We start from the raw sequence: 13081 nt of genomic DNA, 5'->3' as shown, positions 1-13081 counted from the left end.
GGCGAGTGAAGACGACGGTTGGAGACCGGCTGAGGAGCGATGAAACACAGAAACCCGAGCGCTAGGAGAAGGCGTGATGGAGAGAAGCGTGCAGAGCGCTGCCTTTATAGAGGGAAGGATTTGGGGCGAGCGCAAAAGGTCCGCCCAGGTTGCCCACCACCTGCATACGCCCCCGCAGACTGCACACGTCCCGCAGACTGCAAGCGTCCCTCTTCCTGCACGTGGGATACCGCCTGCACACGCCTCCGCTCTGAGTCACGCCCCTCTCCGCACGGCCCACGGACTGAGCGCAAAGGATCTGCGCTCGGACCGGGACAGTTCCCGGAAGCTTGTCCACCCGCGCTTTGCCGCGCCCTGGGGCGCGAGGGGCCGGGTGCAGAGGGGGCTACCCAGTTTCCCCTGCGCGGGTACAGCATCCCGTGCTTATCGTGTGTGCCAACCTGGATGAAAGCGGGTTGTGGAGACCCTGCTTACAGGAAAATTAAGTTGGAAGTGGGACCAGGTTACAAAAAAACAGTTCTAGCCCAGACTTAGTCGCTGTTGGTGATGTCCCCACTGCGTATCCCGTGCTGCCAGGCATTATGTTAGACCTCTCATTTTTGCTTTACAACGCGGGGCGGGGGGTGGGGTGGGGGTGTGGGTTCGGTATAAATGTGGAAACGGAGGCTCAGTCACTTAGTCACTTGCCTAACATGAGGGTAGGATTAGAATCCGCTGAGTCGCTAGCGCTAGCACGTAGCCAGAGACTAGAGACTGGGAAGACACAAGCCTTGTTCTAAGGACACTTATTCTTGGGGGCAGCTAGAGCTTTTGAAGAGGGAAAGTGTTGAAGGTGTCTCTATGGGAGGTGAAATTCAAGAGCAGGGGAGCAGGCCAGTCTGGAAGGATACACACCAGGACTTTCTGCCTGAGGGCAATGAGGTGTTTGCCTAGCAGATGGGCCAGATGGTAGTGTTCTGGAACACGTGGAAGAAAAGCCCCACATAAACTTTCCCTACCCCACCCCCCACTCCATGGTTGGATGCTGAGGGGAAGAGTGGAAGTGGCAGCCAGATTTCTCTCACTGGAGGCACATAGTGGTTACCCCGCTTGCTCAAGTCTGCTGAAATCATAACTTGAAGTCATAGTAGGAATGTCTGTGTCATCGGAGGAGCCAGGAAACAGCTTCAGGAAGCTTCCTGGCAAGCTCGAGTAGATACTCAGCAAGGAGGTGGGTAGATGGGGTGTCACAGGACAGGCTGTCCTTGCAGCTCTTACTGTAAACTGGGGAAATGCCTTCTTGGCTCAGCACATGTATCACATTCTCCTGGATGCCTTCCAGACCCGATGCCCAAGGCTGCCCAAGGGATGTGTAATAAACATCCTGTCCTTTCCCTTCCTGGCACTTTCCATGGCTGCACTGTGTTTGAACTTGAGCCGGATTGATTTCTGTGCTCCTGTACTCCCTTCCCAGACTGAGCTCAGAGTAGTCTTTGCCCCTGTTGGACTGTCTCCAGTTGGTGTGGCCAGGATGAACTTGGCGGTCACTACTTGCTGAATCTGGTAAATTAATGGAAGTACCCCCCCCCCCCAGCACTATTACTCCTGCCCCATTTCCGCTTTCCAGTAGGACTCTGATTTAGAAAATGAAAGTAGGCTGGATGTAGTAGCCAATGCCTTTAATCCCAGCACTCAGGAGGCACAAGCAAGTAGATTTAGTGAGTTCCAGTCTACCCTTGGTTGCTTAATGAGATTGTCTCAACAAACAACAAGGAAAAAGTCAAGTTTGGTTGGTGTGGCCCAGGCTTCTAATCCTAGCACTCCAGAAGCCCAGACAAGATTGCAAAAGCCAGGCTAGCCTGGGCTACATACCTAGCCTGTCTCAGAAAATAAACTAAGGGCTAGGAATGTAGCTTAGTGGTAGAGTGCTTGCTTAGAATGTGTGAGACCCTAGGTTTAATTCCCAGCATGGCTAAGTGTGTGTGTGTGTGTGTGTGTGTGTGTGTGTGTGTGTGTGTGTGTAAGCTCAAAAAAGTCACCACCCTGATACCCCGCACTCACTGAAGTGGAAACGCCACAAAGAATGGTGAGAGGTGAGGGATCATTTGCCCATGGGGTACCCCCTTTCTCTTCCCTTCCCCATTCCTTCCATCCCTCTGTCCATTCCAGAATCTGAACCCACATTTGTAAACACTGTTACCTCTCAGCTACACCCCAAACTTCTGTGTAGTTCTAAACCTCTGCTTACTCATGTGTCAAATAATCAGATGATATTCGAACTCAAAGGTCACCTCCAAACATCCTCGGATTTTATTATTTTGTTTAATTATTTTCTTCTCACCATGTTGGTGTGTGTGGGTGTATGCACATTTTATATGTGTGTTTTCCATGTGCATGTTTGTGTGTCTATATGTGGAAGTCCTAGGCTGATATCAGGAATTATCCTTCAATTTGCCTATGTGGTGGTCTGAATGAGAACAGCCCCCATAGACTTACGTACTTGAGTGTTTGGTTCTCAGTTGGTGGACGGTTTAGGAAAGATTAGGCGGTTTGGCCTTGTTGGAGAAGGCGTGGCACTAGGAGTGTGTTGTGGAATATTAATTTAAGACTTGTTACATTCAGGCCAGGCATTGGTGGTGCACGCCTTTAATCCCAGCACTCCGGAGGCAGAGACAGGCGGATCTCTGTGAGTTTGAGGCCAGCCTGGTCTACAGAGCGAGTTCCAGGACAGCCTCCAAAACAATATAGAGAAAGAAATCCTGTGTGTGTGTGTGGGGGGGGGATTTGTTACATTCGTTTGTGCTGTGGAATGTTTGTGTAATGGTGCAAAGACATGTTACATTTGTTTGATTAAATAAAATTAACCTGGGCTCAGGAGGTTGAGTCAGCAACTACCTGACAGGAAGTGGTAGGGAGGAACCATATGTAGCCAGGGTTCTTAAGTGGAGGCAGAGCAGAAGGACCGGCTGTTTTTGGGGGGACTCTGAGCTAGGAGAGAAGGCTGGCTACTTGCTATTCAGCCTCTCTGAGTGAACAGAATTTCACCTCAATCTTTGAATCCTGCATTCTATGGGGATAGAGATCTAGGTAAAGTTCCCTTTAGCAGCTGTGATAGAGCCAGTGCCTGAGGGAACAGAATCCCTGCCTGGCTATGGCCACTGCAGCCCAACCTCTATCAGTAGCTTCGGAGTTGCAATTGTCCATTAGGACAGCAGTTGCTTAAGGGGCAGCTACTGCATTTAATGAAAACAAGAGGAGTGGACCTTCAGGAAGCCCACACCTTTCTAGTTGGCGCTCCTCTGTCTGCTGTTGTGTATCAGGTGGGAGCCCTCAGCTACTTTACCGATACAGCTTTCTGCCTGCCTGCCTGCCATCATACTCTCTCATGGTCTTGGAATCACCCTCTGGAACTGTAAGCAAGCCTAATTAAATGCTTTCTTTTATAAATTGCCTTTGTCGTGTTATCTCTTCATAGCATGGTTGGGAGCATGGCTGTACCAAGGTGACCTGGTACTCATGATCCTAGGCCTCAGCCACCTACGTGCTGCAATTACAGGGGTGAACTATCATGTTTGGCACATACGATTTTATGGCCTTGATTACAGAAATCCCAGTGAAGTCCCACTGTCTGGCAGCCCTAGTTGGGTACTAGCCAGCTTTTGGTTGTCGTTGTCCTTTGTATATGCATTCATTATGCACCAAGTGATTGGCACCTAATAACTCAGTCATACCCACCCACAGGAAGGCTCCAGTTCAATGCAGAGGACACAGGGTTTGCCCTGCAGTCTCCAGTCTATCCCATTGTGCCCCATGCTGCAGGCACACTGGGGTCTGGGAGTGCCTATCTCTTGAATTTCTTTGACTCTTCTCTGGAGGGGAGGATGTTGAATTATGGGTGTGGGGGGCACAGGCCGAGTTTTACTCACTTCTGTGCTTAGACAGAGGTGGAAAAGGAGGCCTTTCAGATGCTTCCCTGGCATGGAATGCGATGTGTGAGATGATACTGAGCATCACAGAGTAAGGAAAACACTTCTCTGAGTTCCTGGTCTAAGTCATCAGTGTAAGGTGGTGATGTGATCCTGCCCCGGTTAATAGAAATATGTCATCTTCCATGACGCAGGTGAGTTTTCATTCTACATTTTATGGCTGAGGTTGGTATATATTATTCTGCCCTCTGCCGTCCATCATTCTTCCCCTGAGATGGAATACTTGGTTTGAGTTTAGAGTCACCTGGCCTTAGAGAGTCTCTGCTACAGCCATAGTGGCAGGGAATGCTGTCAAGCACGTTCTCTTCCCTGGATCTGTGCTAAGTCATCATGAGTTTATCTTCCTGGAATCCTGGTGTTTAGCTTCCAGTGTTACCGGCACACTTAGCATGCCTGAAGCCCTGAGTTTGAACTTGAGCACACAAAAACAAAACAAAACAAAACAAAACAAAAGACCCCAACAAAAAGCCAAAAACCCAAACACATAAACAAAACCAGCCATAAATAAAATAAACCCCAAGCCCAACACAACTCCATAAGACACGTGATATTAACTCCTACAGATGGCACTGAAGAGTCACATGACTTGCTCAGGTCATACATGACTCATGAGGATTGGAGTTGGGAATTGAACCCACCCATGTATGTTTTATGCTGCATTGAACAGGGGATTTTAGGCCTGTTCTCTATATTCCAGGGACAGAACCAGGGCAATGATTCAGCTCTAGGTACAGAAGGTCAGTCCTTTCTTCCTTTCTTCTATCCCTTTACCAGGGTCTCACTTTGTGGCCTAGGTTGTCCTTGAGCTCACCAGGTATCACAGGCTGTCCTGGAATTTATGATCCTCCTTACTTTCTCTATCCCTGCGATTATCAGCCCCTGCTACCACACCCGTCTTCCTTTCTTTTCTTTCATTTTATGATACTGGAGATGAAGCCTAGGGTCTTGTGCATACTAGGTAAAAAGTCTTTTTACTGAGCTGTATCCCCTGCCCCCAAAAGCCAGTGTTCCTGTACTAGCTAGTTTTATGTCAACTTGACACAAGCTAGAGTCATCAGAGAAAAGGGATTCTCAATTGAGAAAATGCCTTCATAAGATCCAGCTGTAGGCAAGCCTGTAGGGCATTTTCTTAATTATGGGGGAGGGCTTAGCCTATTGTGGGTAGTTCCCATCCCTGGGCTGGTGATCCTGAATTCTTTAAGAAAGCAAGCTGAGGGAGCCTCGGGCTGAGGGCCAGGATCCGTCTATGTGAGCAACTATCTGGTAGATAGCGGCGAGCTGGGTGGGGCAGCCAGGTAACAATTCCAAGATGCCAGGGCTTTCCAGTTCAAATTCAGGTTCCACTCCCTACATATCCTTCAGTGGTGTGGAGTCTGCTCTCTCCTCCTTAAAAAACTTCCAAGCCTGCATCAGCTCTGGAATGGACAGTTTCTAGTGTTGCCTTGGACCTTGTGGAGACTCAGACTGACTACAGTATGGACAGGACCATGGTTGAATTTGCAAAAATTCATTACATTAATGTAATGAGCCATTACATTAAGGCTATCCAGTCCACCATAAGTCATGTAGAAGAAGAACGCCCAGAAAAGGTGCCAGACTTAAAATTACTAGTGGAGAAGAAATTTTTGGCTTAAAGGATAAGAATTCTGATGCTGACTTTAGAGACAATGAAAAATTTGTGCAGTATAAGCAGCAGCTGAGGGAGCTGAAGAAGGAATTTGGTATGCCTGCAGACAGAGAGAATGATTGGACAGAAGGGATTGACGAAGATATGGCTGTGACCCAAAGCCAGACCAATTTCATCTGCCCCATAACACAGCTGGAAATGAAGAAGCCAGTGAAAAATAAAGTGTGTGGCCACACCTACGAAGAGGACATCATTGTCCTCATGATAGAATCCAAGCATAAGAGGAAGAAGAAGGCCTGTTGCCCTGTAAGACCCCCGGGAGCTCAGGCAGATTCGAAAGCTTGATGCAAACTGCATGAGGCTTTATTATAGTTGTTTAATGAGCTAATCCCATGTTAGCTCGGGCCTTCCATCCATCCACCATGGCAGATGGCTAGGAAAGCAGCTCGAAGGGCCTGCATAGAGATCTTGTAGGGTAGCATAAGGTGAGTGTCTAGGGGTATGCACAGGCTCAGGATTGGTGTGCCTCCAGGCTTGGAGGGTTTGCCCTGTGTTGATTGGTCAACTGGTTGTTATGGCCCATATGCCCTCCCAAGGTGGTTGCTATGCTCTGCATGTCATTGCTGTGCACTTGTCCGTAAAGCACACCCAGAGCCATAAAGCATAGCAACTTCTGATTGGTTCCTTGCCACAAGGCAGGCATCAGACCTTCTAGTGATCAAGGCAAGGTCAGGCAAGCACATGTTTGGCTGTTATGGCTGCTGAAATGGGGAGCCAAAATTGGCTGTAGTCACACAGACATGAGAATGTCAGACCTCATTCCAGATGAAGCCCTGAGAAGGGCAATTGAGAGCCACAACAAGAAGAAAAAGCGCCACTCTGAGTAGGAACAAGCCACCTGCCTGCCTACAGGGTTGTCAGCCTCCCTACCTCAAGCCCCCAGCCACCAGAGAGTGAGGTTAGAAACCAGTTAAAGGCCGGCTGAGCGGCACACTGTGTTCGGGGCAACACCTGATGACTAGTTGTAATTGAAGGCATTTTTCAAGTTCCAGAATGAAAACACGAGAACATTATATTCTTTATTTTTCAAGTGCTCTGAACTTTTAAATACAACTTTGATAAACAAAGAAAAAAAAAAAAAAGAAAGCTGAGTAAATTACGAGGGGTAAGCCAGTAAGCAGCATCCCTCCACAGCTTTGCCCTCAGCTCCTGCCTCCAGGTTCCTTCCCTGCTTGAGTTCCTGTCCTGACTTCCTTTGATGATGAACTGTGATTTTAAAGAATAAGCTGAATAAACCCTTCCCTCCCCTAGTTTCTTTAGTCATGGTGTTTCATCATAGCAATAGAAACTCTAAGACAAGTTGGTACCTGGATAGTGGGGTATTGCTGTGACAGACCTGACTGTGTTATTTCTGGAAGTATTGTGGAAGTACTTTGGACCTTTGGGCTAGAAAATCCATTGAGTGTTCAAAGCTTGGTAAGCTGTTTTGTAGGAGATTGGAAGATAGGAATGTTGAGGACAATGCAGACAATGGAGGCCTGGCTTGTGAAGTTTAAGAGGGAGGTATAAAGACTCTATCGGGCCATTTGTTATTTTGAATTAGGATTGAGTGGTTCTGGTTAGCTGGGGTTGAAGAACCAGCTGATTAACAAGATACTAGAACTACTGAAGTAAACTTTTGCTTTGCTGGGGTACTTGATGCTGGTTGGCTAGAGCTGAGAAATTAGCAGTGATTAAGAAGAGACCAGCATTGTTGAAGTGAAATCTGGAAAGTGTTCCCTGCAAGCACAGAGAAGCTGTGTTCCAGACATGGCCAAGGTTTTGTGCTGATGGCTGAACTTGGTAGTGTAAGAGCCACCCAGGTAGTACTGGTTTTGAAGGGACCAGCTCCCCATTTCCACAGCCATGGCAGTAACACGTACTTGCCATGACCTTGTCTTAGTCACTAAGGTCAGATGCCTGCCCCTTTCGGCAGCCATGACAGTAACACGTGCTTTTCTGACCCTGCCTTAGTCACTAGAGGTTAGGTGCCTGCCTCGTGGCAAGGAACCAATCAGAAGTTAGCTGGTGGTTAGTATGCTTTACGGCTCTGGGTGTGCACACAGCAATGACGTGCAGAGCATAGCAACCACCCTGGGAGGGCCTATGGGCCATAACAACCAGTTGGCCAATCAACACAGGGCAAGCCCTCCAAGCCTGGAGGCACATCAATCCTGAGCCTGTTCGTACCCCTAGACACTCCCCTTACACTGCCCTACAAGATCTCTATGCAGCCCCTTCGAGCTGTCTTTGCTAGCCATCCGCCATGGCGGGTGGGTGAAAGACCGAGCTAACATGGGGTTAGCTCGTTAAACAACAATAAAGCCTCATGCAGTTTGCAGCAAGATTTCAACTCTGCCTGGTGATTGGGGTGACCAAGGCCCTGGGCTGAGACCCCGGAGGCCTGAGTTTTCCGGGGGTCTAACAGTTTTGAGGCATGAAGGGGTTATGGAGAGCAGCTGAGGCTTGACACTGTGAGAGGCCAGGAAAGGCCATTGGTGAAGGTGCAGTCCAGTTGCAGCAGAAGGCCCCAGCATTTTGGAGATGCCAGTACCATGGGATGGCCACCAAGAACAGCAGCAGCAGTGGAGTGGAGCCATCCAGTACCTAGAAGATAAACTGTGTGTGCTGCAGAGGGCAGAGCCGGAAAAGTGACCTAATCCCTTTGGAGAAGCCCAGAAGATCTTGAGTGAATCCCAGACATTGCCAGAATTCGGCCTATATCAGTCCCATGCTACAGAGGCCATCTATTCTGGACTGATGTCTTTGGGGCTGCAATCGAAGCCATCCAAACAGCCCCGGTCCATCGCTGAGTGGGAGAGTGTGGATTGGGAAACTCCTAGCTACCCCACAGTGTTAAGGACGAGACAGACACATCTTGTCATCTCAGGAGGGCTCTCAGTCCACGCTGGATGGAGACTGGAGTCCACAGTTTATTCAAGCATCCTCTTAAATAGCTTTCCAACTGTAGGGGTGATAGCAGAAGACATCTATTATCATGTATAATGCTGATATCAAATATTTCCTTTAATTCTAGAGGCATCCCCAAAACTGCACATCCTCACCAGCCTCTCCCCAGTCCCTAGGCACATATACAAGCCCTCAGAATAGGTGTGGGCCTACCCAGGGCCTAGGTCTGTTGTTAAGCAAACTAGGCCAAGCCATCAGGTGATAATCAGCTGTCTTCTAAAAGACAAAGTGAGAATTGAGCTCCTGGGATAGAGTTTGAGGCCTGCATCAGAAATACCATAATTGATATTTTCGGGTCCTGACAAGACATTAGAAGTTGAGTTATTTACACTTTTGGCATTTGGTTCTGCTTTTGATTTGATTGTGATTGTGCCCTAGTTCTTCCCCCTTGAAGTAAGCAAGTATTTAATTTTTTTGCAGGGGGGTTCAAGGGTTTCTCTACACAGGGTTTCTCTGTGTAGCTTTGGAGCCTGTCCCAGAACTCCCTCTTTAGACCAGGCTGACTTCGAACTCACAAATCTGCCTGTCCCTGCCTCCCCAAGTGTTGGGATTAAAGGTGTGTGCCACCACTGCCTTGTTTAAAATATTTTTTATAGGAGCCCACAGCTGAGAGACTTTGGACTTTTAAAGACTTTGAATTTTAAAAAGAAATTGGCTGTTTGTTTTTGTTATTGTTTTGTTTTGATTTTTGTTTTTTTTTGAAACAGTCTTTTTTCACAGCCCTGGCTGTTCTGGAACTCACAGAGATCTGCCTGCCTCTGTCTCCCAAGTGCTGGGATTAAAGGTATAAACCAAAAAGTCCAGCTGCGGTTGGCTATTTTTAAAAGACTGAACTTTTAATGTATTTGAATTTGTAAACACATTAATTTGTGGGATTTTAAAAGTTATTTATATTTTGGATGTGAGATCTTGGGGTTGAATGAGAAAGGAAAGATGTGGCTTAAAGTGATATGTTTGTGTGTCAAGTTGACAAGGGGTCAGTTATGGCAACTTGACACAAGCCAGAGACTTCAGTGAGAAGGGAGCCTCAGATGAGAAAATGCTGCCATAAGATCCAGCTGTGGGCAAGCCTGTAGGGCATTTTCTTAATTAGTGATGGTGGGGGAGAGCCTAGTCCATGGTGGATAATGCTATCCTGGGCTGGGGGTCCTGGGTTCTATAAGAAAGCAGACTGAGCAAGCCATGAGGAACAAGGCAGTGAGCAGCACTCTGCCATGCCCTCTGCATCAGCTCCTGCCTCCAGGTTCCTGCCCTGTTTGAGTTCCTATCCTGGATTCCTTTGATGATGAACTGTGATGCTGAAGAATAAACTGAATAAACCCTTTCCTCCCCACGTTGTTTTAGTCATGGTGTTTCATCGCAGCAATAGAAACTCTAAGATAGCTCCCTTTAACAAACAAACAAACAAAAAGGTCTCATTCTGTAGCCCAAGCTAACCTCATTTCTTGATCTTTCCTCAACCTCTGGGGTGTTGGGAATGGAAGTTTAGGCCTTTGTTGAATTAGTGCTGTTGGAAAGTTCAGGAGACACATTGGGAAGCTGTTGAGACAGCTATTGAAACAGGCTGTCTCCCATCTGAGCCAGGTAGCAGAGTGCTTGTGTGTACTGAAGGGACCAGCTCCCCATTTTGGCAGCCATAACAGCTGAACACATATTTGTCTGACCTTGTCTTAGTCACTAAGGTCAGATGCCTGCCCCTTTCGGCAGCCATGACAGTAACACGTGCTTTTCTGACCCTGCCTTGGTCAATAGAGGTTAGGTGCCTGCCTCGTGGCAAGGAACCAATCAGAAGTTAGCTGGTGGTGGTATGCTTTACGGCTCTGGGTGTGCTTTACAGACAAGCGCACAGCAATGACGTGCAGAGCATAGCAACCACCCTGGGAGGGCCTATGGGCCATAACAACCAGTTGGCCAATCAACACAGGGCAAACCTTCCAAGCCTGGAGCCACACCAATCCTGAGCTTGTGCGTACCCCTAGACACTCCCCTTATGCTACCCTACAAGATTTCTATGCAGCTGGTTTGCACCGTCTTTGCTAGCCATCTGCCATGGTGGAGGGTGAAAGACCATAGATAGCCAACATGGGGTTAGCTTGTTAAACAACAATAAAGCCTCATGCTGTTTGCATCAAGCTTTCGAATCTGCCTGGTGATTGGGGTGACTGAAGTCCTGGGCTGAGACCCTGGAGGCCTGAGTTTTCCGGGGGGGGGGGTCTAACAGTATAAAGGTTTGGGCCGGACTCCAGCACTATGTAAACTGTGCCTGATTGTACATGCCCACAATCCCAGCATTTGGGAGATGTAGGAGGAAGGACTTTCGTGTTCAAGGTCATTCGTGGCTACTTAGCATGAAGGCCAGCATGGAATATTCAAGAGGAGTGTGTGTTGGGGTGGGGGTGGGGGATAATACAGATGCCAGCATTGGTTACGGAATAGGACATGGTTCCTTGTCTTCCTTAGGAGATCCTGTGTTCCCTGGTTCCCAGCATAAATACAATCTGTCTGGTTTTAGTTCCTCCTCCTTTTTTGGGGCGGGAGGGGGGCAGTGGTGGGGAGTGGTGCCGGGGTCTGGCCTGTATCAGTCCCACGCTACAGAGGCCATCTATTCCAGACTGATGTCTTTGGGGCTGTAATTGGAACCAGCAGAGCAGTCCAGGGGCTGACCCTGAGTGGAGCAGTGTGGATCGGGAAAGTCCTAGCTACCCAGCGGCGTTAAGGACAAATCAGAAACATCTTGTCATCTCAGGAGGGCTCTCAATCCATGCTGGAGTCCACGTTTATTTAAGCATCCTCTTAAATAACTTTCCAAAAGTGGGGGTAATAGCAGAGGACATCTATTATCATGTATAGAGCTGATACCAAATATTTCCTTTAATCCTAGAGAAGTCCTAGAAGCTCATACACAAGCCCCCAGACATTCTAAAAGGGCACATCTCATTAGTCCCTCACTAGTTTCCTGCAGCCTCCATGATGGGTATGTGTCCACCCAGGGGCCTAGGTCTATTGTTACACAAACTAGGAACCCTTCCCCACTAAGGCCAGGCATCTGGAGGTAATCAGCTGACGTCTAAAAGACAATAGGATAGCTGAGCTCCTAGAATTGGGGTGAGGCCTATATCTGAAATATCATAATCTATATTTGGGCCCCCGACAGAGTGGTTTTGGTTTTTGTTGTTGTTGTTGTTTTGGTTTTTCGAGACAGGGTTTCTCTGTGTAGCTTTGGAGCCTATCCTGGCACTCGCTCTGGAGACCAGGCTGGCCTCCAACTCACAGAGATCCGCCTGCCTCTGCCTCCTGAGTGCTGAGATTGAAGGCGTGTACCACCAATGCCCGGCTTTGTTTTGTTTTTTTTTTTTCCAGACAAGGTTTCTCTGTAGCTTTGGGGCTTGTCCTGGAACTTGCTCTACAGACCAGGCTGCCCTCGAACTCACACTCACAAGAGATCAGCCTGTCTCTGCTTCCCAAGTACTGGGATTATAGGCATGTACCACTACCTCCTGGCAGTTCCTTCTCCTCTTACAAACCCTGCCTTCACTTTGTGGTTACATGATTTTTCTGTCACTGCTTAATAAATTAACCCGCAGCTTTACAGATAATGAGAACACATATATACTATCATACATGCAGTTCATGTAGGGCAGGAATTAGAGAAAGTTTATCTGGGTCTTCTGGCACAGAGTGTCTCCCAGATTTCAAATCCAGGTTCTTGCCCAGCTAACAGTCATCACAAGGGTTTCTTGGAACAAGAGCTGCACCAAGCTCCCTCTTGTGGTTGTAAGCAAGTACTTCTTTCTTCCCAACTGTTGTACTGTGAGGCCCAGGATCCTCTGAGCTGACAGCTGGGGACTTGGGCTCCTTGCTACATAGGTCTCAGTACAGAGCCTCACAACAGGTAATTAATAGTGGGAGGACCCAGCAGGGTGCCAGTAAAAAAAAAAAGGTGAGCAAGAAAGAAGTGACAGCCTGTCAGTCATTAATCCTTAGAGAAAGATAACCATCCTGCATTTATTTAAGAGATGCCCAGCCAAACCTTTTGGCACAGGTTTGTAGTCTCAGCCACTCAGGAGCTGAGATAGGAGAATGACAAGTTCAAAGCTTCCCTGGACTATACAGTGAGTTCAAGGTCAGCATGGGCAATGTAGTGAGGCTCTTTCTCAAGACAAAAGGTAAACTAAGGGTGCTGGAAAGATGGCTCAGAAGTTAAGAGCACAGGTTGCTCTTCCAGATGTCCTGAGTTCAATTCCCAGCCAAGTACATGGAGGTTCACAACCATCTGTAATGAGATCTGATGCCCTCTTCTGGCATATATGCAGGTAGAACACTGTATACATAATTAAAAAAAATGTCAACCAACTAAGTGAATAAATGTGTATATGATGGGGTTCAGGGCTGGTGATACAGCTCTGTGGTACTGCATTTGTCAGCATGCACTGGGCCATTAGTACTGAAGAAAATTTAAAAAAGATATCTGCATGCGTGG

General features: G+C 47.8%; 1 protein-coding gene across 1 annotated transcript; it reads left to right on the top strand.

Annotated features, from left to right (window-relative positions):
• The first annotated feature begins 5274 nt into the window (after positions 1-5274).
• LOC100757511 (E3 SUMO-protein ligase NSE2-like) lies at positions 5275-6484 on the top strand. The gene is given in 4 exon segments (XM_035441416.1): positions 5275-5393; positions 5395-5591; positions 5594-5899; positions 6370-6484. Coding segments are annotated over 4 exon segments (732 nt in total). The 3' UTR covers positions 6480-6484.
• Positions 6485-13081: the final 6597 nt, after the last annotated feature.

The sequence above is a fragment of the Cricetulus griseus genome, chromosome 3 (genome assembly GCF_003668045.3).
Source record: "Cricetulus griseus strain 17A/GY chromosome 3, alternate assembly CriGri-PICRH-1.0, whole genome shotgun sequence".
NCBI lineage: Eukaryota > Metazoa > Chordata > Mammalia > Rodentia > Cricetidae > Cricetulus > Cricetulus griseus.
The sequence above is the reverse complement of the archived record's forward strand: the minus strand, read 5'-3'. Positions and strand labels throughout refer to the sequence as shown.